At 45.4% G+C, this 26,461-nt stretch overlaps 1 protein-coding gene across 18 annotated transcripts in view; it reads right to left on the bottom strand.

The window, feature by feature from the left end:
- LOC144935803 (protein phosphatase EYA1-like) overlaps nucleotides 1-26,461 on the bottom strand; it is a 146,427-nt gene that overhangs the window by 798 nt on the left and 119,168 nt on the right. For 16 of the 18 annotated variants that reach the window (XM_078862562.1, XM_078862565.1, XM_078862571.1 and 13 more), the window contains 6 exons: nucleotides 22,681-22,770; nucleotides 11,705-11,763; nucleotides 6,000-6,160; nucleotides 4,726-4,840; nucleotides 3,723-3,844; nucleotides 1,850-1,950 (listed from right to left, as the gene is read on the bottom strand). In XM_078862562.1, coding sequence (XP_078718688.1) covers nucleotides 1,850-1,950; nucleotides 3,723-3,844; nucleotides 4,726-4,840; nucleotides 6,000-6,160; nucleotides 11,705-11,763; nucleotides 22,681-22,770 — 648 coding nt within the window. Of the gene's footprint in view, nucleotides 1-1,849; nucleotides 1,951-1,980; nucleotides 2,082-3,722; nucleotides 3,845-4,725; nucleotides 4,841-5,999; nucleotides 6,161-11,704; nucleotides 11,764-22,680; nucleotides 22,771-26,461 lie in introns of all 18 variants that reach the window. The other 2 variants (XM_078862560.1, XM_078862577.1) reach the window with 1 other exon arrangement.

Here is a 26,461-nt window from a genome sequence, read left to right as displayed (position 1 = left end):
ACGTGCAGTGAAACGTCAAGACACCACGCCGAACAACTTGCGGTGCAACCCGAAAACGCATCAGAGCTATACGGCAAAAACCTACGCAATAGCATCGTCATCCAGTTTGCACGAGGCATCAAGTGTATGCAGTCACGGATTAACGAGTGCTGGTTAAAAATCAATATATACACGTAGGTTTGAGCCTTCTTTTCAAAGATACCCCTCAATTTACCATGAAGCTCAACACAGGAGATCAGGTTTTCCTCTTCATAGTGAACAACATAATAACGACGATTTTAGTTTGCGTACGACATATTAAACATGATTTTATAAGAAATATAGAATAAAAGGCATAAAAACATATTTGAATTGGGAAGAAAAAAACCGCACATCAGGAGCAGTTTTGGATCATGTTTTCATCAAAGCTTACCACCTCCATCTACATCGTGTTATTTCATGAGCGCTAACCTTAAAATATTCGTGCTGATTTTAAGCAAACACTGAAAACTCTCTGATAGGATACACTTTGAAAACATCCAAAACAAAAGTACAAACGTATATGGAATTTGCCGATGGTAAAGTAATGTAACACAAGCCACGTCTCTCCCATGTGTACTTTGGAACGGCTTAAAAAACTTTAAAACGTGGAAACTGATACGTTAAAACTTTCGGCAAACCCCAACTTTCGCAGTTGACGCCCCGCGTGTTTTGTTGTCCAGCGCTTGCGAAGCCGCGGCAAAATAAAAAAAAAACGGGGGCGGACGGCACAAGCGACTGAGCCAGAACATAACCCCAGCGTGGGAACGCGCCGGGCGCGCGGCTCGGACTCGCAAGGAGGGCGCACGCCAGCGTGGTACCTGCACGGGCGCAGGTGGAACGCAGGCCCTCATGCTGGCGTTTGTGCAGGGGGCTTCAAAGGTATGGTAAAGGTGGGGGGGGGGGCTGTGTCAATTCTCAGCACGTTGGCCCCATGCAGGACAGTCTGGGAATTGTTATTCTCGTTAAGTAATGTTGCTTTCTAAGGGGCGCAGTGGTGGCACTGTGGATAGGGCATTGCACCATCAATCAAACGACCCCAGTTCGATTTCCATTCGTGGCTAGCATGAGTGGCGAGTGATGTCTGAACCGATCTTGGTCACCGCTCCACTCCTTCCCCCGCCCCCATCCATGTCGTCCAACCGCCATTCCTCCTCTCCCTTCGCTAACCCACACTGACGAGAGTCGTGAGGGATGGTCAACCAACTCCCGTGGCCGACGAGGAATACGGAGGCCTAAATTGAGTAGCGGATTGACAATGAACCTCATTATATGTTGATTTTATATTATGTATACATATATTTTTAATTATTTTCTAAGAATACGTATAACTAAATGTCCTTTCGAGTCTCAAGACTCTTTTTCAGGAGGCTCATGAAAAATCACTTTGGAATGTTCGGCTTATTGCACCAACACTTTAAGATTCAGCAGCTCTTGCTGTAATTTTTAGGTGGTTTAAAAGTGTCAATTGCTGACATTTTATACATTTTAGACTCAGATGGGAGCTAGGTCAAATTCAAGAAAAACAACGCTTAGAAGAATCCGGCACAATTAGGGGTTTACTGCTTGGATTCAATGCCGAGATTTCTGCCGTGTCAGTCGGTTTTCCAACTCGAACGTTAATTTCCTGCGCTCGTGAACGACACCTTTCATATTTACGGCATTATCACATTCGCTCCAACGCTACGAAGGAAAAACTATTGTCGTTGCCGTCACGTTATTCAAAACCTTCGTCGTTTTCCGTTAAGACGACACGAGTGGCATGGCTCTCGAGGGAAGAGTGTGACACAGCCTGGCAGTGCGGTCGTTTGCTCTGCGACTCCTTGTTTACCTTCTTTGAGGCCTGTTCTTCCTCTACGCCGTCGCCCACAACCACATACACTACCTTCCGGCCAAACCGGGACATAATTCGCTCAAAGCAATTTTCTTTGCCTGGGGAAACACAGGGATAGGGTTATTTACCTGCTTGGATGTCTGTTCCTCATCTTGCCCATCTCCAATCACAACATATGCAACTTTCCTGCCAAACCTCGAAACTACGCGCTCAAAACAGCTCTCTTTGCCTGCAACAACAACATAATACTACTCAGCGACCCTAAGCACACTACAGTTTATGCAAAATTATATATGCTGTAATACTTTCACTCGCAAAAACAAGAGAATGCATAAATAACAATTTTATTCACCCGGGGATGCCTCACTGAGTATCAATGGACTTTCACTCGCATTCTGCTTAATGGCAGTGCTTTTTTAGATTTTTTGTTTTTATAATGTAGTGATAAATGTGAGTGGCTTGAGTAAGCTCACACAATTATCTCCACCAACAAGGTCAGAAAAAAACGATTTGATGTGCTACCTGTTACAGGCACTATCTCATTGCCCTGTGGGGTGGGTGTCTCACACATTTGATGGCTTTGTCTCTGTGCAATCCACCAACCAAATTGCTTAAAAATCGTGGGGCGTGCCCAACCACACCCAGCAAATGAGCTTCCTTTCGAAGGAACGCAGATTTTTTGGCACTCGTTTTTTTTTCCCTTGTGGCATGCTTAGGCGTTACCAACATTCAAGCGACGACATTTAAAGCCAACATTAAAAATGTTGTTCTAAAGGAATGGTGATGGACTTAATCATGCAACTACAAGCAAGAAGAGAAAACGCACGTTTATGCAATACGTTAATATTTCAGCGGGCTGCCAACTGTCTGCAATAGCACAGAATGTTCAAACCGACACAAACCACTCGCCAAAAAATCCATTAACAAAGCAGCCTGTCCCTTGTAACTATGACATATAACAAGTTTACCTAAATCCAATTAAATTGAAAGACTTTATTCTGTTTTGTTTATATTTATGAACCGGGCAGGGGGGGGGGGGGGTTTGCCTGCTTTTCAGACGGCTGCAAATAAAATGTCAGTAACTGAATTGAGAGTGAGCAGGTAATGTTTCCTGAGCCAATATATGTCTACATGGCTCTATGATCCAGAGATTGCCAATGGTCCAGTTTGAACAGACTTCCACGTTACAATTTTTAGCGGAGGCCACTTTCTGACCGATACCATTATCCAAGCCCCACATTTGAATAAATAAAATTGACCACATAACTTCATGGACAGTACCACATTGCATATCCGACTAGCTGGGGCCTGAGATATAGATATTCTGGATTAAAACGGGTGTGGGCAGTTAATTGGTCAGGGCGGATGCGAGTCAAGATATTCGAAATCGTGCTTATTAGTAAATGTAATCAAGTAACACAGGCCTATTATACTATCTATAATATTTATAATTGTGCTCGTTTACCCAGGAAAGCCTCAACTGAATCACACCTCTTCTCCTAGAGGGTCCCGCCAAGTTTTTCAGTAGGAGGCAAAGTTGCTATCTGTAAATTTCAAGTGGGTAGTTTGCAGGTAATTATATGCGACTGGGATTTTTGGTGAGTACCTGTGACATTTTATGATTTTTTTTATAAATGGAGAACCCAGAGAAAACCCCATGCAGTATAAGAGAACATATAAACTCCACACAGAGAGGTGGTGCTCGAGTCAGGCATTGAACCCAGGCTCTTCTTACTATGAGGCGCAAGTGTCACCCACTGCGACATTCTTTAAAAGGTAGCACAATTAGACGCACTAAACAGGGAGCAGGCCGTGGCTGTTACACCCAAGTTACACGCAAGCTGGCCAGAAGATGAGTTGTAGTCCTTACCTATTTTTGTTGCGCTATAAATATTCTCTATGGGGAACACGATTCCCAGGCCGTAGAGGAGCACCTTGGCCAGGGCTGGCACCAGCTGGGTTGTGGTGACCAACACGTTGATGCAGTTTGACCTGTGCGAGAAGCCATCAAGTGTCAGCATCAGTTAGCGCAACAACGCCCACAATCTACTTCCACCGCGCGAGCACTCAAAGCCCACAGCCGCTCAAGTGTATGCGCTTTATCTATACAACTCACCGCCGTTACTAATTATTGTGATGTTAAGCTGGGTAATAAAAGTTCTGGCGGTCGTTCGTGTTGTGTTAATTAAGTGCACAAGGCACGCGCAATTTTATTGGCGGAAGAAATGCGCCGCTCTATCCAGTGGGGTGAGGGTGCCGCTTGTTAGGCATCACCCAAGCAAGTAACGGTTCAATCGCATCGGCGATTCGATGGATTTGCCACTATACGAGGCCATGATTTGATTCAAGAACAAATTATGTTCTTAGTCTCGTTTTTACATCTTGTTCGCATTGCTTCTCCTTGCTTGTTCCGTCTCATTTGTCAGGTTTTTCTGTCTCCATTAACCTAAAATGTGGATTTTATTTGGCCGCTTGGGTTTTTGGGCCTGTGTTCGGCAAGTGTGATAACAACAAAAAATGGGCCAGGAACACATACATTGCAGTCGAGTACTGTACAACAAAATTTTGCTGCACTGCCCCCTACTGATAACTTAGCCTCGCAGCAGCCTATAACACCTGTTTTATACCTGCTGCTTGCCCATCCAAGCACTATCGAGGCTCAACCCTGCTTAGCTTCTGAGACCTGACAAGATCATTTACATTCTAGGCGACGTGTTCATAGGCATAATTGGGCCTGAAAAAACATTCTTAAGCTTTAAAAACAACAATAACAACAACAACAACAACGAGACAATGAGGCGAGCAGTCTAAGCGGTCTGACGGAAGGGGGGGGGGGGCGGCGCGCAGCGTGGCGCTGGGGCGTCTTGACCGACCGGGAGTGGACGAGCGAGAGCGACTTGAGGGCGAGCGTGAGCCAGGAGTCGGTGAGGGCCTCGATCTCTGCGCGCAGCTGCAGCCAGGCGTCCCGCTTCGGTGGCCCGAGGAGGCCTGCTCCAACAACAACAGGAAAGCGACGGCGGGCGCTTACAAAAATAACTCTCGAGGAGCAGCACCGACGGCGCTCGTGTTTTCTCGAAAAATAACGCGGGCCCCCCCCCCCCTCTCTCTCTCCGCTTTTTGGGTACCCCCGTGTTTCAAACGTGGAGTTCGGCGCGAGGGAGTGAAAAAAGCAAGCTTGTGAAACTATAACGGAGTCGAGTGAACAAAAAATGTTTAAGCGTTGATATAAAACACGCAGTACTGAAATAAAATGTAAAAACACGATTATTTTTGAAAATTGTGAAATCATTTGAGGGGTTGCAAATGTATGAATGTCTTGGCAAGTTGCTAATTCACACTTGCAAAGAGCGATGAATTATTTGCGTCACCAGAGCGATGGAAAATTTCGATTTCGCTTATGTAGTATTTTTTAAAATGCAATTAGAGTTTAATATTTCACACTTTGACATCAGTCAGCCTGATATCGACTGCGAAAAAGTGAAACCTGAAAACGCCACATAGTTGTGACAATCCACAGCAATAACAGATTAAGTGCTTAAACTAAACATGATTAAGAGTGTGAGCAAACAAATATAAACCGTGGCAGGCTTAATGAACATGTAAATTTAGGCCTAAGCAGTTCTGACATGACGCAACTGAGGGAGCTGTAAAGGGTGTTATTTCATCTTGTGACATGACCGTTAATAGCACAACAGGGATGGAGTCAAATCAAATATCATCTCCTGCTCATCTCTATTTCTCAGCACTTCATGTAGTCTGCGAGCCAGCAAAGGAAATTCCAAATTCCCATGGTGAGGGCCAATCTGTACAAAACGGCAAATTACGTGATTGACAATTTTTGTTAAAAAATGTAATGATAAAAAAAACACACTTATACCCAAGCAGTTCAGCCGTGGAAAGAAAAATAACAAAAACTCTACACACGTTTGTCAATAACACGTCTTAGTTGAGAGATCTCTCTCTGGGATGAAGTAGGGCCATTTCCAAAACCCTTCGCTTGTTACATATTGTTTCGTCATTCGAGCAGCATTAAACGACGAACGTGTTGAGCTTTGACATTTTCGCCTGCGCTCCACTGTCAACGGAAAAAGCCCATCCACAAAACGCATTTCGTTTAATTCCGCGGGAGAAGGGCCGCGGTGCTCGCCTCCGACGTTGTTTTTGTAGCTGTTGTAGATCTCCTTGACGCGCCGGTAGCGGAAGGCGAGCTTCCTCATCCAGTCGACGCCGCCGCGCACGCCAGTCGCCAGGCACAGGTTGGCGCTCGTCGCCGACGCGTGGAATCCGTCCGTGGCGAAGTTGTACGTGCTGCGGCCAAACGCAACGCGGCAAGGAGCGGGACGCGCACGAGCGCGCAAGCAAAAGTCAGCGACGCGATGCCGCGGCGGAACCAGCACGGCCAGAGCGGTGGCCCTGGGCTCTCCCCGCATTGGCGGATGTGAACGCACGGCCGCGTGCGAGCACCACCGATTAGCACGGTCGGCTACGTATGGTGCGAAGGAAGTTCAACACCATTGGAACTTCATTTGCCAGTAAAAAAAATATGATAATTGTTTTTTTACCCTTTTATCTGGCAACAAAACTGACACCTTTTTTACGAGGAGTCATGTTTGCATAAATCACAATACCTGCAGTCATAATGCAAACAAAAAACAGTGCACATTTTCAGAGTTATGTTTTTTGTTTGCATTATGACTGCAGGTATTGTGGTCTATGCAAACATGACTCCTTGTAAAAAAGGTGTCAGTTTTGTCGCCAGATATAAGGGTAAAAAAAACAATTATCAGAAGTTCAACAGTTACGTACAGACGGATGTTGCATTTGCGTCAACGCCACTTTACTCTGACACATGCCAAGAATTACAATTAGAGGTGTTGTTTTTACTTTTCTTTATAGCTATGTCAATGTCGTGAATTATACTTTCTGAGCATCGCCTTGGCCACGTACGGTGTGAAAGAAGTTGAACATATACATACTTTCCGATTCTACTATGTTTTTAAAAATTAACGTTGAACAGTTTTTTTTGCATGGTTGGCTAGGTATGCTTTTTCTACTTACTAATTTGCATGGGTCATGAGTGTAAGAAACAATTTGAATCAGTGAACCAATTAAATAGTGCATGCCTAATACTTACTCATGGCAACACTGTAAGGTCATAAGCTTATTTCATACTCGGAGAAATGTTGATGACACGTGTCATGATTAACTGAATAATTAAGTAAAATAAATTCATATATCGCGATGCCAGCATCGAATCGTGCCAGTAACTTGCACCACCTTTAGGCGAACAAATCTAATGAGATGCAACCAACGAGACAGAGAGGTAATTTGTTGCTGAACAATGAAGGACCTGAATCATGACAATTCAATGAATTGCGGGAAAGTGAAACAATACAGGCCAAATGTATACACGGTACATGCAAAAAAAAGATCCCCGTATCGCCTTTAACAGACTGTTGGGGCAAGTGCTGTTAGCGAGCACCTATGAAGGCCGGCACGGGGGGGGGGGGGGCAACACCACAGTCTTTGTCTCTCCTTAGTTGCAATGTTTACACACTGCACCAGGTACTCGTTTGAGGCCGAGTCGACTTAGGGGAGGCCCAGGACTGGTTTAGATAATCGTCACTGGTGTTGGCCATGGGCGGGAATCGAAATCAGGTTCGTAGGGCAGAGCACTAACCGCTACACTACCACTCCCCACTACATGCATGCAACCATATTTCATAATTTACAATGAAGCTTCACATACAATGATTCCCAAGGTGAGTAAAGCAGCTCGCAAGATCAACATGCACAAGACAGACAACACTTGTGGGCTTCCGTCTCCTTTCAGTATTGCATAGGTATATCACTTGAATTATGGCTTAGAGAGGAAATTGCCTTAATGCTGCTTACCTAGGGCAATTTATGGTTCCTTGGTGGTTACTAATTCAAGTACTTCCAGACCAGAGCCTGTTTGGCTCATGAGATCTAGCCGCAATGTGCTGTGGCCGCAGACCAACATGACACAGGAATACACTTTGGTGATGATCCGGCTTCTACTGCCTCCCTTTTAAAAACAAGCGATGGACTCACAGTGGCGTATTGTCATTTGCCGTTTCATTTCCACGGAATGGAAATTAAACATTTGCCAAGCCAACCCCCCCCCCCCCCCCTTGTGCACCAATGTTGGACGTCTCTCTTCGTTGCGAAAACCCTGAGCCGATGAGACGATAGCAATTAATGCAGCCGAGGCTGCACTCGAAACCTGCTACCGCCCAATAATGTCACACGGATTTCACTCCGAACAAAGGCAGCTGTGGTTATGATTCATACAGGACCAAATTTTGTTCTTTCAATTTCATTTTTACCCCCCCCCGCCCCCCAACGTTGTTGTGTCATTGCTTCTTCTAAGCCAAAAAGTCACATAATTGCATGGGGTCGGCTGCTCAGAGGCACATGGAGAAAGACAATCTCTTGTGCACCTCTCCTCTGAAGTCACGTCCACTGCCCTCCTGTCCCAGTCCACCACATCCTCCCATCCTCACCCTCGATCTCCTGGCCCCTGCAACTGGTCGCGTCTACATTAACCTTCCTCATTGCCATCTTCTTAGCCTCTGCTCATCACGTGCTCATACCATCTAAGCTTCACCTACCTTTACCTTTGATAAAATTAGTAACCTCTGCTCATCACATGTACAAAACGCAAGACTATTGGTTGCATAATTGGAATGTAACAGTATATAGATGTAATCGCAAACTAAATGTCACTCTGGCTACTCCCGCTGCTCCTGGAATGCATTAATGAAGGCCCCTGGCCCTCCGAGACTGGTATAATACAGGAGGTCGTGGATTCGATCCCGACCCTGATGCCTGCTGCATATTTAGAGTTTGCGTGTTTCTCTCCTCACATGGATTTTTCTCTGGGTCCTCCAGTTTTTCCCCTCCACATTTAGAATCCACAGCATGCGTTGAAGAGGATTTGGCTGCTGTACATTGCCACGTGATAAGCCACTTCGTTGTGCTATCATTTGTGGCCAGGTCGCTTCTGAAAAAGAGCTATACAGCTCAGTGGGCCTTACTTGGTAAAATAATAAAATAGTAAATAAAATTAAAGAGTACACACAACTCTGGGACTCATCACAGCTGCTCTGGCTGCACCGGATGTCCCTGGTTGTCATTGGTGCCCGACTGCATTCGTTGCCCCTGGGACTCTCATTGGTGTTGGGGCCTCCTGGTTGCTTTATCTGCCTGGACTCGGTCTCGTTAGACGGGGGGGGGGGGGGTCAGTGCCGTGGAGTTGTTCTCTCCTCTAATCCCGAGTCTCACTGCCCCCTCCCCCAACCGAACCCCAAACCCTCACTTCTTTACCTTCTTTCCTCATGTGAAGCATCTTGAGACCCTTTATAAGTTAACACTGCTGGCATCACATTCACTATTGATTTTGTTTTAACCCACTAACTCACCATGCCTGCGGTGTAATTAATTGCACACATTTTATCTACCTCCTTATGCCGACTAGGACCCAAGCACAATGTTAGAAAATTGCTCAAGAAATTGCCAGATAACAGGGATAAGACCAGATTGTAAGGCCTGCATGGCATTATGAGTGTGGCATGGATTGAGCACTTTTATCCCCTTAGTGCTTGCCCAAGCTGACTTTCGGGAGGCCAGAAACCGTTTCAGACACCAGTTGCAACTGGTGCTGTGAATTCCAGCCCAGAATCAAACCCAGGCCATCAGGATTCTAGTAGCGGGGTGCACAGACTTCTACATCACTACATCACCAATCGCCACATTAGCAGAAAAACACATACACAGATACAAAGACAAAGACCCCCCATATTGCCTTAAACTGTTGGGGCAAGTGCCGTTAGCAAGCACCTATAAAGGCCGGCACAGCACACGAGGGGGTGGGCGGCCAGCACCACGCCGGCCGCCATTGTCTCCCGAGTGTTGATGTTTACACACTGCACCAGGTACTTATTTGAGGCTGGGTCGACCTAGGGGAGGCCCAGAACCGGTTCAGATAATTGTTACTGGTGTTAGCCGTGAGCGGGAATCGAACCTGGGTAGCCAGGTTCGTAGTGCAGCGCGCTAACCGTTACACTACCTCTCCATATACACAGATACACAAACAAACACACACACATAATCCAAGCAGAAGGAATGTGGGAGAGAGTTGTGAAAAATACAAAAGACAATATACAACACTGGTGAGTGGGTGGTCTTGAGGTAGGGCGCTTGCCTCTGAATCCATGGGGTCGCAGAATTTAGCCTCTGGATCCCATGACAATGCATTATGGGCACGTCGTCAAGAATCAAGCATCAACTCGCTCGGCCATGCGGGAAATATCCCACAACACCCTTCTTGAGAGAGGCCATTGTTTCTCGTTGTGGAGGCCAATCTAATTGTGCGCAAGTGAGCAAACATCTCCTAAATTACCTGAAATACATTCTGGTGTGTCATGTACAAAGGCTAAAAAGACATGACGAGAATAATAATACTAATAAATCCAAGGAAGCGTTTATAGAAAACCTCAATAACTGGAAAAAAGATATAATTTGGCAAAGCCGCACCATTTAATAACAACGTACGCAGAATCAATGTTTTTGTTCGCTAACAAAAACAACCGAGGACAAAGATTGAACTCCCATTGTATTCTACGTATCGTTTTCTAAAGATTGCAACGAACAAAAACAGAAATCTAATGACAACTAGAAATCTGATTTCTGCATAATTTTTTTTTGTTAAAGCTACAGGACAAGGAGCAATGATTGAGATTCTAAAATTAAGGCATGCGTGAGCATTATGGCATGCAAGAGAGCATGAACTTGTGACCGTGCGTCTGTGTGTTTGCGCCTTGTGTGTTCAGTGTACATATCACCACTGGCAATTAGTATCTGTACCTTACATGGCCTCCCTTAGCTCCACTCAGCCTAAAATAAGTACCTCGAGCGGTGTGCTGTCATGTACACATTGCCGCTAGTACTGGGAATCAGAGGTAGGAGGTGGTAGGTTATTTGCAGAGCAAGTACATGCCACCCAAACCGTGTTGTCGAACACAGTTTGAGTTGTGTGTCCGTTGTAGAACACCCAAACAGTTCCGAGTGTGTGTATTGTGGGGAGTGGTGGCGCAGTGATTAGCGCATTGCGCTACGAACTCGGCGACCAGAGTTTGATTCCCGCTTACGGCCAAGACCAGTGACGATTATCTCCACCGTTCCTGGGCCTCCTCTAGGTCGACTCAACCTCAAATGAGTACCTGGTGCGGTGTGGAAATATCACCACTCGGGAGCCAATGGTGGTTGGGCATGGAGCTGGCCACTCACCCCCTCGTGTGGCGTGCTGGCCTTCATAGGTGCTCGCTAACAGCACTTGCCTCAACAGTCTGTCAAGCTTATACGGGGGATCTTTGTCTTTGTGGAACACCCAAACTGTTCCATGGCAGCCAATAATAGATGATCACTACAGCACTTCGTCCCGCGGTCTGCATTGCCAAATGGGCAATTATTTTGCCATTGCGCGCACGCGTGTACGCAGGAGTGCGACTGCACAACCGCGCATGTGCAACCTGCACACGTCGGTCGGTGCAGGCGCGGATGGGAAGCCATCCGCGGGGATCCCGAAACTTGTGGGATGAGATGAGGACGTAGATAAAGCGGAGGTTCTGTCCAAGACTCAGCGAGGCAGCTGCGGGCTCCCCGCGGGGCCCCGCAGGCAGCGCCGTGTTTTCATAAGAGAGGGGAGAGAGGCGAGCGGCCTCGGGGGGGGGGGGGGCGAGGCGAGAGTGCGGAGTGTTGGGAGCGGAGCGTTGGGAGCGGCGCGCTCGCCGCGGCACCACCGGCAGGACACAGGGGGCGGGGCCTCACCTCAAATCCTGGCCATTGTCGTCCGACGACACATCATCGATGTGCACCTGGTCGCACTCCTGTCAAAAGAGCACAGAGGTCGGGGGGGAGGGGTCAGATTTTGGTGGGCGCGTGGAGGGGCTGACCCAGGATCTCGCCGCGTGCGCGCGCATCACATTGAAACACTAATAATATACTTCAGCTCCCTGCCACACGAGAGCAGTGGCAGCCGTGGTGAAGTCAGCGTGCAAAAGGAAAAATAATACAACTGCGTGGTGCGTTCTGATAAGTCTTTGCTCCACGTGTCATTCACGGAATGAGGAGAGAACTAGGCAATGCCGCATGGGTGGTGGCTGGACACGGCAACACTGATATATAGTTGCATTGTGCAAAGTGTGACGATAATGAGAGCAGACGCTTTACTATCCAAGAACCATAGTCGAGAAAATGAGTGCTCTCTCCCTCGGCACACTTCTGCTGCTGAGGTTGTAGAGATGTAACCTGGCAAGCGTGCAGGATTACAACATTACACCTCCAAAGCCAACAGATTAAAGCTTCATGTATTTACAGTCATACATGCACACACACGCACACACACAATGTATCCATTCACAAATTTGTGCTGCAAGCAAAGAGAGCACATCCAACCCTTAGTATGTGGATTTAAAAATGCATTGTAAAATGCTCAACGAATGCAAACTTACAAACCTACAGTCGTTATGGTTTTCATCCTGGTCTATTATGGCATGTTATGCATGCATTGTATCGCTAGACATAGTTTGGCTGGCAGCCATTTTGAAGCCTCGATGTACATTATTGACTAAAATAATATAGCTTCACGTTATATACGACATCTTTAAACATTGGACTGATATAGAGACAAGAATTTTGGTTCAGGATCTCACTGTTGATTCAGCTGGTTTGAAAAAACCCAGTGGTGGTTGCATTTGCATGCGGGTACTTTGCAAAACAGACGTATTTTGATTAAATCTATTGGGGACCGTCGTATTTTTTTTAAGGGGGAAGAGCACATTCAAACATAAACAGACTGGGAATGGATACAGTACCTTAAAGGTGAACATACAACACAATCAAAAACATCGAATAAGATTCGTAATGTATGTTTACCTCTCCGTCATCTTCGCACAAGAAGAAGGATGACACTCAGGTCATATTCCAAACCAAAATATGTACGTAAAATAGTTTTGCACGTTACAGCAAAAGCTTTAACATGCATTTCATGCGTGCAAGGCTCCTTGCAGTTCTGAACTAAATTAATTTGCTGAAATAACAACCCAGTAAACATGGAATGTTGCGCCAACGTTGCCCCAACGTTGCATGTTTACTGGGAGCATAACCGTTCATAGTCTCAATAAATTCTCAAGACGCACGACAGCAAGGCATGTACCTAATTTTGAAAACTGCCCCCCCTCTGTGCTTAAAATAAAAGGACCTGCGGCGTGATTACAGGTTCGAAAGAGCCCTTATTTGGTGCTTCCTGTGCTTGTCTGCGCCCATTACCTGCTGAGTTACAGGCTCCCAGGGAACACTTCCGACAACGGTAATCACTAGAGACTCCGGATTTCAAAACGTATGACCAACTGCACACGTTTGGCCAAACAGGACCACAACTTCACTTGGCGAGTCCGAAAGTAAATAATGAGAACGGAGTGCTGTCGCTCTCCATTACAACACAGGAGCTCAGGCGAGCCCCTGAAATCTGCTAAATGCAGGATTGCCGTGTTCCGAAAATGAAATGCAGGTTCCGCAAAGTCTGCCCCAATAATTATAGCCATTATCAAAGAAGCCAGGGGCTAATGCGAACATGTACGCGCGTTAATGCCTATTGACAACTTATGGTTATATTGTGAGTTTAAGGAAGCCGGCACAGACATAAAGGAAAAGTGTGCGATTGTATCGCGCCACGCTCCACAGAAAATGTTAATTTGCTGGCAATGGTACTAGCGCTTCGCATACCAAACTTCTGAATGCCCACGGTATTTTATTTCCTGACGTGTTGCAAGATAACCCAACGAAAACACTGCTCTCGGGATATTAAAACAACAACACGCAAGTGCAGCGGAGTGCTTGCGCTCCGCTGTGTCCGCCGGCCGCTGAGCTCGCAATTAAACACGCAACGTGCTGGCACGCGCTCTCTCACGCGTGTTCGTCCGCAGCCTGCGTGGAGGGGGGCTGGCAGTTTTAACTTTGTGCTGCTCAAAAAACACGTTTCGTAACGTTGCTGCTGTTGTTGTTTGCCACACGCTTAATTGGGATTTTTCCACGCGGCGTTGTGCTACACAAGAGTGGGCTTGCGGTTGTGCGTTAGCATCGTGCCACCGAGTCAAAGGCTGTGTTCTTTAGCCCAGACTGTTGGCGAGTGAACTCGGGTACATTCTGATATTCTGATAATGCCAAAAGGGATATAAGCTCAGTATGGATGGTTTCCCTCTCTCAACAAATGTATTTGTCCGTTCATTTGACAATGGTCATCCCACAGAGACAAAGACACTAACGACAGACTTCAGGAAAAGATTGACCAGGAGCCAGTTTGCTTTAGTTTCCCAGGAGTGTTGCCGTTACCGTGCTCAAGCCTGACAGGAATTTGCCCATGTCGTCATTAACACTCTGCCGACATCCGCTGTGGAGAATTAAATGTTGAATACCGACTTATGTTTGTGCGATATGCTCGATTTCTCACGTGTCACTTGATTTTGTGACGATTTTCTATTTGCTCCATTGCTGTACTAACATTATTTCTTTTGTAATTTTTAGGTTTTTTCGGTAAAGTCACGTAGGTAAAAAAATTAAAATTAATAAAAGTAAAATAAAAATAACAATAAAATAAAAATCACGACGTTTCGGAGGCAACACAAGCTTCCGTCTTCAGGTGGAACCGTCACAGCACGACAGCTGTATCAAGTAAATGAGAGATTTCAAGAGATACCACTTATTTTACTTTTATTAATTTAAATTTAATTTTTTTACCTACGTGACTTTACCGAAAAAACCTAAGAATATGAATCCTTGCAGTCACGAAAGCTTCAAATCTAGAATTTTGTAATTTTAATTACCCAGATTATTCTTATAAATTAGACTATCTCAGTATCTTGAGTTCTCACCTGGTTAAACAAAATATATTTGATAAACTAATATTCTGGGCAATGGCCATTGTTTAGAGCAGTAGTTTATGCATGCATACTATACATATATTTATAAATAAACAAACACGTACCATATTTCATTATTTAACAAAAAATACCGCATGTAAACACAACTAAACATAAACATTAACCAATGAACAGCTGCTGGATCCAAACGTTCTGACATTCAAATCCTACGTAAATTGCATGCAAAAGCACAAACCAAAGCAGGACCATACACCACACGCCCACAATGCTATTCAAAGTGACGTTAGGGCTGGGACAGATTTACTGATCGAACCAAATGAGCAACAAAACAAGTTCTTACGCCGCTGGGCGAAGGGACGCCCAGAGAGCTGGATCATTTTAAATCTCCCAAGTTCCACTAATCGACTCGCCAACAGTTACGGTGAATTTAAACAGCCGCATAATCAAACAGGTAAAGTTGGCGCCGGGGAGCCAACGTTTTTACGCAGAGACAACGCAACCGCCTCGCCTCGCACTTCCGACGGACTCAAACAAGTATGACAGAGGGGAGGGGGGGGGGTTTCGGCCTGCATTTCTAGTCCTGCAGTGCTGAGCACGGAGGCAAATGTTCCCAGAGCCAAGCTAATTTGAGTGCAAACCACACACAGCCCTGGCACAAAGAAGCATTCCGACAAGGACAGGTGTTCGACGGCAGGTACTGGCAAGTGTCCTGCGATGTCGCCGCCACCGCGGTGGTAGCCGTGGACACTTGCGCATCTGGAGGTCGCCGAATCGGTCTCCCGGTGCGATGCAGCAGTTTACAACAATGCGGAAAGTTTTGTTTTTTAAACCACCCACCTCCATCCACCAAGCGGTGTAAATGGCAATGCCACAGTCAATTGGGGGCAAAGTGTGGAGTCTAACACCTCTTCCAAGACGTCTCGTCAAAGTGGAAGAGTAGGCCAAAATCACCTCCAGTGGAGGCCATTCGGACAGCAGTGTCGTGAGCAAAGATTTCAGGAACGCATCTTTACCCTTTTACTCACAAAGTATCATCTGCCAATGCGTAGAAAGGCAGCTGCCAAGCCAAAGCTACAGGACTTTGGAAGAGATGTAAGGTTCCATTTCACTGACAATAGGAACACATTCACTGGATTCCTGATACAATGCTCTCCAATAATTTTTAAGCTACAGTTTTTCGTGTTTTCTTTTTAATGAAAGGAAAAAGGGAGGGAAAACTTAACGATATTAATTTGTGGCAATGGATGTTCGCACAGCTTCTGAAGTCCAACCCTCTACCTTTTTAGCCAATGAGGGCGACCATCTTCTTTCCCAAGTCTGCAACATTTACTCCATGCACGTAGACACACTGTTCACATTGAGAACTCTAAATAATGGCAAAAAAAAAATCACACCTTGTTAAAAAAAAAAGTCACATGAGGAAAGAACTATGTGGTGGTTGTGCACAAGCCAACTCATGATCACTGCCGAGGCTGCGTCGGGAATATTTGGGCACTGAACTCCTTGAGGGAAGGAGCACAAGCCCCTTGCATTGTTTCCAGTGGAAAAGGCAGCACAATCCAATTAATGAGGCACTCAACACCCCTCAAGTGTTTATAAAAGCAGATTCGGTGCCAGCAGCATACGCACAGACGAGGTGAGGTTTTTTTTATATACCAAACGCTTCATAGGGCACGATAAAACAAGGGCGACAAGAGATGGTCAATAGATACACAATTAGCTTAAGAATCACCGTGGTTAACAATACCACAAATATCTAACGTAACATTCCATGATAGCCCGTAAACATCGTCTGTTATCGAGCGCAATATGAATTGTCCGAGTTGAAGAAATTGCCAAAAGTCACGCACAGCACAACACCGTACACATCTGCACGTGCAATGTCTCCCATATAGTGACAAAATCTTGGCAGAGAATGGCTGGCTACCGCGTACGTGAAAACGATCGCCGCCACCGCCGCCGCCACCGAGATCAACACAAGCTCCCATTGTGGGAGAAGGTCGCAGCGCGCACAAGCAAAAAAAAGGTCATCGCAAACGGCACCCTTTTTTTCCCAGTGCCGCGGTTTTCACACTCGCGCAAGGCATTTGTGGCTCGCGGCCACGCAGCTGAGCCCGTGGGACCCAGCTCTTCCCACAGCGGCGCTGGAACCCTCACCTAGCCAGTGACCCAGGAGACCCACCTTTCTAGCCTTCGCGCCCGCCCCTCTGAGCTGTCAGCGCGCTAATTGACCGTGTGCTGAAATACAGGGTCAAGGCAGGGGGACAGGGGGGCACCGCTGAAGGGCACTGGCATTGTCTCGGCCGGCCACCCTCCTTCTCCTGACAAGTTGAGCTGCAGACCGCTCCTTGTGTGGGGGGGGGGGGGGTGTTCTCATTCAGGCTCAATATGGACAAGCTCAATGTTATACCGAGCATTAGCGAGTGGGTGAAATGAAGCCTCGCTTCGTTACGTATGTGTGACGTGCAATGGGTTTGCGGGACCCCTCCAGCCACTACTTCAACCTCAATCGAATTGCATTGCGACCCAGAATTTGTGGCAATTCACTTAATGACAAGGTGGGAGGACGCAACGACTTACGCAGAATAACCTACAGAACTCTTAAGTAGAACATTCAATAAATAACCTATTGGGTTTGTAGCATGTACCACTACAAGACAATACAACTGTGTACTTGTTCTACTGAAATAACTTAACCCGCTCACAAATGTCAAATGTCCTGCAATATTTCTGGTCGCAGCTGTATATATTATGCATATTTCGATTAGTAAAACTCATGCATATGCACATATGCAAGATAAAACACTAAACGTATCAGTGAATAGAAACCCTTTAGTTAACTCACTTATGTTCATAAAGACAATATAATTCTTATAATCCACACCTTCATGAGCCTTTTACATGGTGCTTGCGCCCTCGAAAATAAGACTACATATTTAAAAAAAGGCGTAATATCAAACGGTGCTTGGAAGGAATTGTTTTAAAAAAAAGTTAACTTTACAAATATTTAACAACCAAGTGTAAAACACCTCTCATGGCTCAACATGCAAAGGACAAGAATTCCACTCCGCTCTGCGAGTTCCACGACTGCAACGCGTGGAAACCGTGGACCCGGTGCCTCTGAGAAGAAGCGTAATGGAAATGGACATTTTGATTAATGAACTGCAGGGGGCAGGGGGGGGGCAGGGGGGGGGGCAGGGGGGGGCAGGGGGGACACGGCGAAGGCTGTCGCGCTACGTCACCGCGCTGGCTCCGCGCCAGCCACAACGATAAGCGGCGTCTCAATCGGACTCCACCGAGCGCGGCGTCCGCAGGGGGAGCACCGCCGGCCCGCTGAAGTGGCCGCCACGCTCAGACGTAATCAATTCCGCGTGTCTTTTGGTGGAGCGGTGGGGGCGGCCCGCATGGCAGTGTTTAAGTCTTCTGCATCAATCATCGAGTCGCGGCAATCTCCACGGCGAGAGTGGAAAACATTGGCTCAATTTTATTTGGATTTCCTGAGCAATGTGCCACATTCACGTCGGTTTAATGAAACAAATGTGAGCGCTCTTTGGCGATGAATTACAAATCTGAATTGTAAATGACAATCTAATACCAATTTAAACATTCCTGCTGCAGGGATTTGTAATATCAGATTCTGCGACGGTTGCTGGACTTAAAGGTTAGGTTCTGCAAATACATTTAAAAGCGTGAGTGGCTTTTAACATTTTTTTTTAGGTCAGTGAACCTCTCCCATTGTGTGTGGTTACCAAGAACGCACGCAAGGTAAGCATCATAAAAGAACTATTACACAATAAGCTTTCACGACGGTCATATTTATAAAAGATAAACAGAAACCTGAGAACCAAATACATTTCAGTTATTCAAGGTTCTGTGTGTGTGTGTTTATATATAGCTCAAACCAAACCACTCAGAATACGCTTGACCTCGTGAGATCCTGGAAGCTAAGCAGGTTTGAGCCTGGACGGCACTTGGGAGGGTGACCACTATGCACGCCAGGTTGTCATGGGCAGCAGCGTGGCAGTCAGCAGAGGTAGTGCAACACATTCTATGCTCCCGTGGTGAAGTGCTGCTGATCCCCACTTTCACCGAACTGCAATGACCAGCGTGGTAAAGTATGGTCAACCACACCCCATAACCGACACAGCTTGGAAACAAAACCCTTCATCCAGCAGTCGATAAACAAAGGGCTGCACACTATTATCAATTAATTTTCTGGCTGTTTTTGCAATTATTCATAACAGTTCGAAGGAAGTATAACCAAATTGTTGTCGCGAAATGGCGTCATCCTGAATGTGAACTTTCATTTGTTTTTAAAAGCAAGAAGAGGGGCAATGTTAATAGGGTGTGATCATCGGCCCTTACACGGTGACTGCCCATTTGGACAAGGCTTTCGATAAAACCACAAATAACCCACGTCACATACACAATGTGATGTGACGTGCTGGACACTGAGTGTCAAAGCCTTGCGGTTTCACTACGATTTGACTCTCATACACACGAAACGTTTACGAGAAGGGGACAGTTGAGGTCTAAAAAAAGCAGGCATGTAAGGGATTCATCAAATCACCGATAAAGATCAATTCTTCCAGTCACAATACGTACTATAAATCACGCGTGTAAGCATGAAATATACATGATTTATGAATGTTCCGTTTTGGTTAATGAAGCAAACAAGACGGTAAAAAGACAATGAATCAAATCACAATCCGAAATTGTCACAATTCATACAATGGTAGGGATGGGGTGAATATTACATGCATTGCTTAAGGGTTACTCAAATTTGGTATGGTAGCATTAGGCAGGGCTTTTTGACCCTGCTATGGACACATGGAAAAAAGAAATGGACAATGACAAAGAAAACAGAACAAAAGCTGGTAAGTGCACAAGCAGCTAGCTTGGATTTACACCTCCGATTAGCACGGTTGGATACGTACGGTGCAAAAGAAGTGCAACATACATACAAAAAAAGTTAAATTTTTATTTGATCAGGTAAGGCTCACCGAGCTGTATAGCCCTTTGTAAGAAGTGACCTGGCCACAAATGATAGTTCAACAAAACAGCTTAACATGTGGAAATGTATAGCAGCCTAATACTTTAACCACATGCTTCTAAATGTGGAGGGAGAAACCAGAGAACCCAGAGAAAAATTCACACGACCACGGGGAGAACATGCAAACTGCAAGTATACAGGCATCAAGGTCGGGATCGAACCCAAGACCTCTTTCAGACTAGGTGAGAAAATTCAAATCTTGTCACCACGGTGCCTATATTGACTGTCAACGATAATAATGTTGACTGTAAATAATAGTAAGTATGCTTTGGCGAAACATCGCTAGACGGGATGATGACCGGTGGTTGAGACTAATGATGCAGTGACAGCCACAGGAGGCGGGAACACTTCCGATGTGTCGTCCTCTGGTGATGGAGTGATGACATCAGCTGGTGCGCAGGAGCTAGATGGTTGTTGCATTGCGATATCATGAGAGATGGCAGGAGCTGGAAACGCCTTCAACCATCAGTGTGCATGGCTCATTGTTGTCGACTGTGGTAGCATTTGACAAGTCTAGTACGTGACTTTACCGAAAAAACCTAAGAATATGAATCCTTGCAGTCACGAAAGCTTCAAATCTAGAATTAAAGTCTAGTATGCATTAGCCATAGACTGTATTATACTTAATGGGTTACAAAACAAAGGAAGCAAACGCTTCTCCATTGCCCCATTTCCCTTCCTCTTCCCTCCCCTCGCCCCTCCACTCCATCCCATCCCTCCCCTGCAGCCCTTTCGTGACCCCCACCATGTGCCCTCTGTTACGGTCGCTCGTTCCTTAGCCCTTTGCCCGCCGCTTGCCATCTAATGCACTCGAATTTTGTTACCGCTTTGTACGACGCCTTGAGCTAAGGCACTCTATAACTATAAATAAGATAATATGTGAACATATATGTTCGACATACAAAAAATAGATATTATTTACATACCATGCAGTAAGCTCGTAGATTGCACTTGCAGTCATATTTGTCACATGTTTGGCTGAAGCTGCAAGACTAAGCTAACAACATTAAAAAGAGCATACAAATATAAGGCGTACGTTAGTAACAATGATCGGTTTCATTTAATCTTAAGCAGAATGATCCTTTTGTTAGGATTAAGTCCACCCAAATCTCTTGTGCGCATTATAGCCACTAAACCTAGAGCGCATTATAGCATTGTATACAAGGTTACATACTCTCCCTTATCAATCAACCGTATAAAAGAAACTTTTTTTGTAACATGCTGCCTGTACTTGGGGGTTGTCCGACCATACATCACCATGCTGGCCACGTGGGTTGGTGGAGGGTGTTGGTGGGGGCGAAGCGCCTGGACTGGTTCAAATAACACCCTGCCACTGATGTCGGCTGTGGCTGTGAATCTGATTCAGGTCATTGTGTACATAGTGTAGCGCACCAAACGCTGTGCCACCATTCCATCAATCCAATTATACTTAAATGCTGATGTAAAAAAAAAGCCCATAAGAAAATTAAGACCAGTACGTCTAATAACATCTCGGTAAGGTCATTGACTGTTCAGTCACTGTTCCACAGAATTTTTATTTGACCTTTGAAGCTCCCCCATTAACATGATTTATTTTTAATTATAATAATACTAATTTACAGCCACTATCAATCCACTTCTGGAATAAGGCCTCCCAACACCACGTCAATCGGAAAGGTTGCTTGAACGTACTTTACCATGCTGGTCAATGTGGGTTGGTAAAGGGCTGGGAAAAGACTAATTTAGACATTACTCACCACTGATATTCACCATGGCCCGGGTTTATAACAGTGCACAAATCACTGTGGAACCACTCCACATTGTTCAATAAGCTAGTTTTAAACTGTAACATTACAAGATGATGGTTGGCAGGGTGCAAACACTCCTAACAAAGCACACCTGAAGAGTCTGACACAATGGATTTATCAAAAGAAGTTTAAAGCATCATGGACTTGCATGAATATTTTATGTGAGATTTAAATAAAACATAAAAATGTTTACTTATTTCTGTACAAATTTACCAAAACCTTTGGCTGTAGAAAAACAACCCCAAGTTATTATTTTAATGTTAAATACAAGTACAAAAATACATCCAGGTAATGTATCATTTGGACCAGTGGGGGTGTGAATCGGCATCAGTTCCCATCGATAATAATTAAAGCTAGATGCATACCTTGAATTGCGTTTATAAGAACCCACGTTATTTTATACGTATGTGTTGCATGTAATGGGTTCTAGTGACCCCTCCAGCCGCTAGAGGCTGCCGCTAAATTCCCCGCAAAATAAAAAATTCCTGCATTTCATCGTGACCTTGAAATCAGACCCACGCATTGTTAGGTGAAATTGCAAGTTACATTGCGGTTGCAATTCATTATGAACGACGCTATTGCAACCGACCCAGGAGTCGTCACCCCCACCGACCCTGCCTTTTAGTGATCAGGACCACTACCACCAATTTGTTGGCAAGTAAACATTGGTCGTTCTATGTATAAACTCGCCCCCACCATAGGAATCAGGAATTTACACCACAGACTCTGTAAACAGGAGATGAATAACAACCTCAATGCTCAGTTGAGCTGGGAAATCACAATGACTTTGATCGATCATCAAAAAAACTTTCAACAAGCCACGTTATTGTAGTCCGCAAACTTAATTGAGCAGCAGTGGGGGGTTTTTTTCAGGACATATGGACCCATCTTCTGGATTCATAATCCGCTGAGGAATGCTTTCAGGCCACTGAAAATAAATTAAATATGAAAGAAAAACAAACAGATACACATCTTAAAAGGTTATCTGTGGATTTTCCACAGGGCGTAACACACGCGCGGACTCACCTCTAAGTCGTTGAAGAATAAGTGCGTGTCGGCGAGGTTGAAAATCATCTCCTCCATTCTCAGGCCTAACGACACGGACGTTGGAGGGTCCTGGAAAAAAAGAGAACGCCAACCGATCTTTCAATCTCACAAAACCTTTCATTTTGAGTCAGTTGATAGCCCACTTAGTCGATGATTTAAAAAAAAAATCACCTGGCGTGGCGGCGGCGGCCTCTGATCGCATCAAAACTCGGAAGCTAAGCGCGGTGAAACCTGAATAGCGCTTGGATAGGTATATCGCAAGGCACGCAGCAGCAGCAGCAGCGGGGCGCTACTAGCTGCTTCTGATGCTGCTGCTGCTGCTTCTGCTGCTGCTTCTGCTTCTGCTGCTGCTGCTTCTGCTGCTGCTGCGGAGAAGCTACGCTGTGGGCAGCAGACGAAAGTGCAGCGAAAGTCGTTGCTGTAACTATGCTCCACACGTCTACGCTGCCCCACATTCACCAACTCCCCCCCACCCCCCCCCCCGTGGAATTGACCAGCATGGCGAAGTATGGTCAAAATAACTCCCACGATCCGCGCGGCATTGGGAGGCCCTCATCCAGCAGTGGATGGACACGTTGCTGTACATGAGCTCCCAACGACACTAAAAAGGTCTCTCTTTCAAGGGAGATGCGGGTCGCAAAAACAATACACAACCGCATGTGATGAAAGATCAGAAACAGCCCTATCTATACCTTATGCAGGGGACACGATTTACAAAACAGGAAATCAAGTCCTTAAATGTTGCATAACATTAAGCATAATTATGCAATCGAGCAGTACAATATACAGTTTAAATAATATAGATTGTGTAAGTACTTTATGACGTTTATTAGAACTACACTCCTCCACTACCCAACAACAAATAAAGTTGTCAGGTGGTCAAATGCGCTAACTGATCCTGTTTTTAAGCAAAACGGCGTGTTAAAGAAGCAAGTAATTGAATATGTATAAAATATTTTCAACATAACCGGTTTTGCAAAAAATGATCACGAATTGGTCGACTTTCCCACATAACTTGATTTATGTGGCTTTGTCAGATGGTGGAGGGTTACAGCTCTGACTTTATACCTAAACGATCTGACCCAAAAGAAACCAATTACGAATCTGATGATGTTTGGTTGTGAAAGCCTGAGAATAAAATAAAAATACAACCCTTTGTCAAGCCACTGCTGGATGAAAGCGTCCCCCCCAAACTGTGCTGGTTATAGCGTTGCTTGACTATACTTCACCACACTGGTCAGGACAGGTTGTCGATAAAAAATGGGGGGTCAGGGAGGGGGTGAACCGAAATTGGGCCGCCGCGTTTTTAGCGCTGAAATCAATTATTGTTTTTTACAAGAGCCTGATACAGAGCGCCAGCGATAAAAATAAAAGGGAGGGGTGCACAGATATTTATGCGTTTAAGAGCATTTGGCTGCGATACATTTCTGCGTGATAAGCCATTTCGTTGAGCTATCATTTGTGACAGCCAGGTCGCTTCTGGAAAAGAGCTCCATAGCTCAGTGGGCCTTAACTGGCAAAATAAAATACAAATTGTTTCGTTTATTCCACGAACGAAAGCCCGAGGCCTGGTGCTCCCAGGGCAGGAGAAAGGAGAAATGTGGGCTCACTACCCTACTAATGAAGGGACAACGATCAGGAGATCATGGTATTTTTATGGGGAAGGGGAATTATTGTTGTATTCTAATTACAAGCCCTCACCACAGCAACTTCAGGCGAGTGCAAAGTAAATTCATCTCACAACACGGTTTAATTAATACCCGAATCACCAGAGCGCCGTACGACACAACCGTGAAAACCTAGGTAGTACTTTCCCAAGCGACTCACGGTCAGGAACTGTCTGTGCCGTGGTGCTTCAATCAGTGCATACGTGACGTGCAGCCAAAGCTCCCGACAGCGGCGAAACACACCCCCTCATTGTACATGTCGTGTAAATGACATCGCCGAGAGGGAGAGATTGAAACACTATCCGACAAAGCAACTGCATCAATCTCAACAGATGGCAAGAGTGATGGCGTTCATGTCAAATATGACCATTCAAACTTGAGCACGTGTATTTCAGCGCTCATGTTTCCTTACACACCATGGGATTTCAAATAACATTAAAAACTACGGTCTGATAAAAATAGGGGGGGGGGGCTCATCCTTCACAAACCCCCATAGGAGTGATGTGGTTAAGTATGGTCAAAATCTCCCCCCATCTATGACATTGTATGGGGTGGACTTGAAACCCACAGTAGACTGTAGATTATTATAATCATTAAATGCATCTAAAAAATGGGACTCAAATGTTCTCCAAGCCGTGGTACATGCTAGACAATCCAAAATGAGGTCTAATCACCAAACCCAAATATGTTCAACAATAAATACCTGAACAAGATCATTGCCCGAATAACACTGCCAGCGTGCTTCAGGCTGCCTTCCAATCGTGTTCAAGTGTCATGTTCCCAGCACTCTCACGCAGCATTTCTGAGATCGCCTATGAATAGGGTTGCCACCTGTCCTGGTTTTCCCAGGATCGTCATACATTTTTTGTGGGTAGCCGTCCCGCGAAATCCATAAGTTGTCCCCGGGACATTAAAAGTTTAGGTTTGTGTCAGTTGTGTAACGCTACGCCGCTCGTGACAATGCGTTCAAATGTAGTTCTCTACTCCTCCAGTCTGTCGCGTGAAATATTGTTCGCTCCACGATATGACCCGTTCTTTCTTTCACCTCAAGAGGTGGCAACCAGAGCGACACATGCGAGTGACACGTGTCTGATAGATGCACCTTCTTCCGAAGCCAACACATGGTGTGCTATTGTTATTGCCAAACAGCAGCGACGTCATATGTCACAAGACTCCACGAGTCTCGCCTAAACCCCCCCGTCGCCCCCCATGACCACGGAGACACGCAACTATATCCAAGCCTCAACCTCCATCTGCTCATCTGCTCCATCTGTCTCGCCAACACCGAGGGCCATCTCTGTGCCTTCAGGCAATTTCAATAATGCAGGCCGTGATTTACGACGATGATGATGATTTATGAGTGACGATCACATCCAACGATAAGAGGTAAAACCTGATTGATCTGTGAAGGCTGACGATGCTGACGAACGACAACAAATGCATCAAGACTGCCTCGAAGTAAATAAAGGGACAAACTGGAAATACCGCTGTCAACATCATCAAGAAAACCCGTCTCAAAAATTAAATGACTGTAACTTGGAAAAACATTACTTCTGAACAGAATTAACGTGAGAAAATGTGAAGATTATGTTTCATTTTATATAGAGTTGTCCCGCAAAGACAACAATTATTTGATGCCATAACCCAATATTGATAATACACATGCAAAAAGTGTATTCAACAGGAGCACATAATATCATTCCCAGCAAGCATTGCAAGATGACATCACCAATCTTGTGCCTATTCTCACGATGGTCACCAGCTGAAGGCAGGCGAGGCTGATGTGTTTAATTTAGACACCACTAGAACAATAAGACAAGTGGATACAGGTTTCATCATAATTAGAAGTCATCGGTCCAGTATCGCCATTATTACATGATGAGTTTGTGACATATACGACATGTTGGTGGTTAATGACCACACCCAAGACAAGCTGACATTAAATTTAATTAATGTTTGTCGATTAACAGAGCTTTAGCATCGCGGTACTCTCTACATATATGCATCCATCTAGTGGAACATGTAATCAAGCACCACAGAACACCCCATCAATCAAACAAGTAAAACAAATGCAGGACTACAGTAATTTAAAA

The sequence above is a fragment of the Lampetra fluviatilis genome, chromosome 14 (genome assembly GCF_964198595.1).
Source record: "Lampetra fluviatilis chromosome 14, kcLamFluv1.1, whole genome shotgun sequence".
Classification (NCBI taxonomy): domain Eukaryota; kingdom Metazoa; phylum Chordata; class Hyperoartia; order Petromyzontiformes; family Petromyzontidae; genus Lampetra; species Lampetra fluviatilis.
Note: the sequence above shows the minus strand (reverse complement) of the source record. Positions and strands in the feature narration are given on the sequence as shown.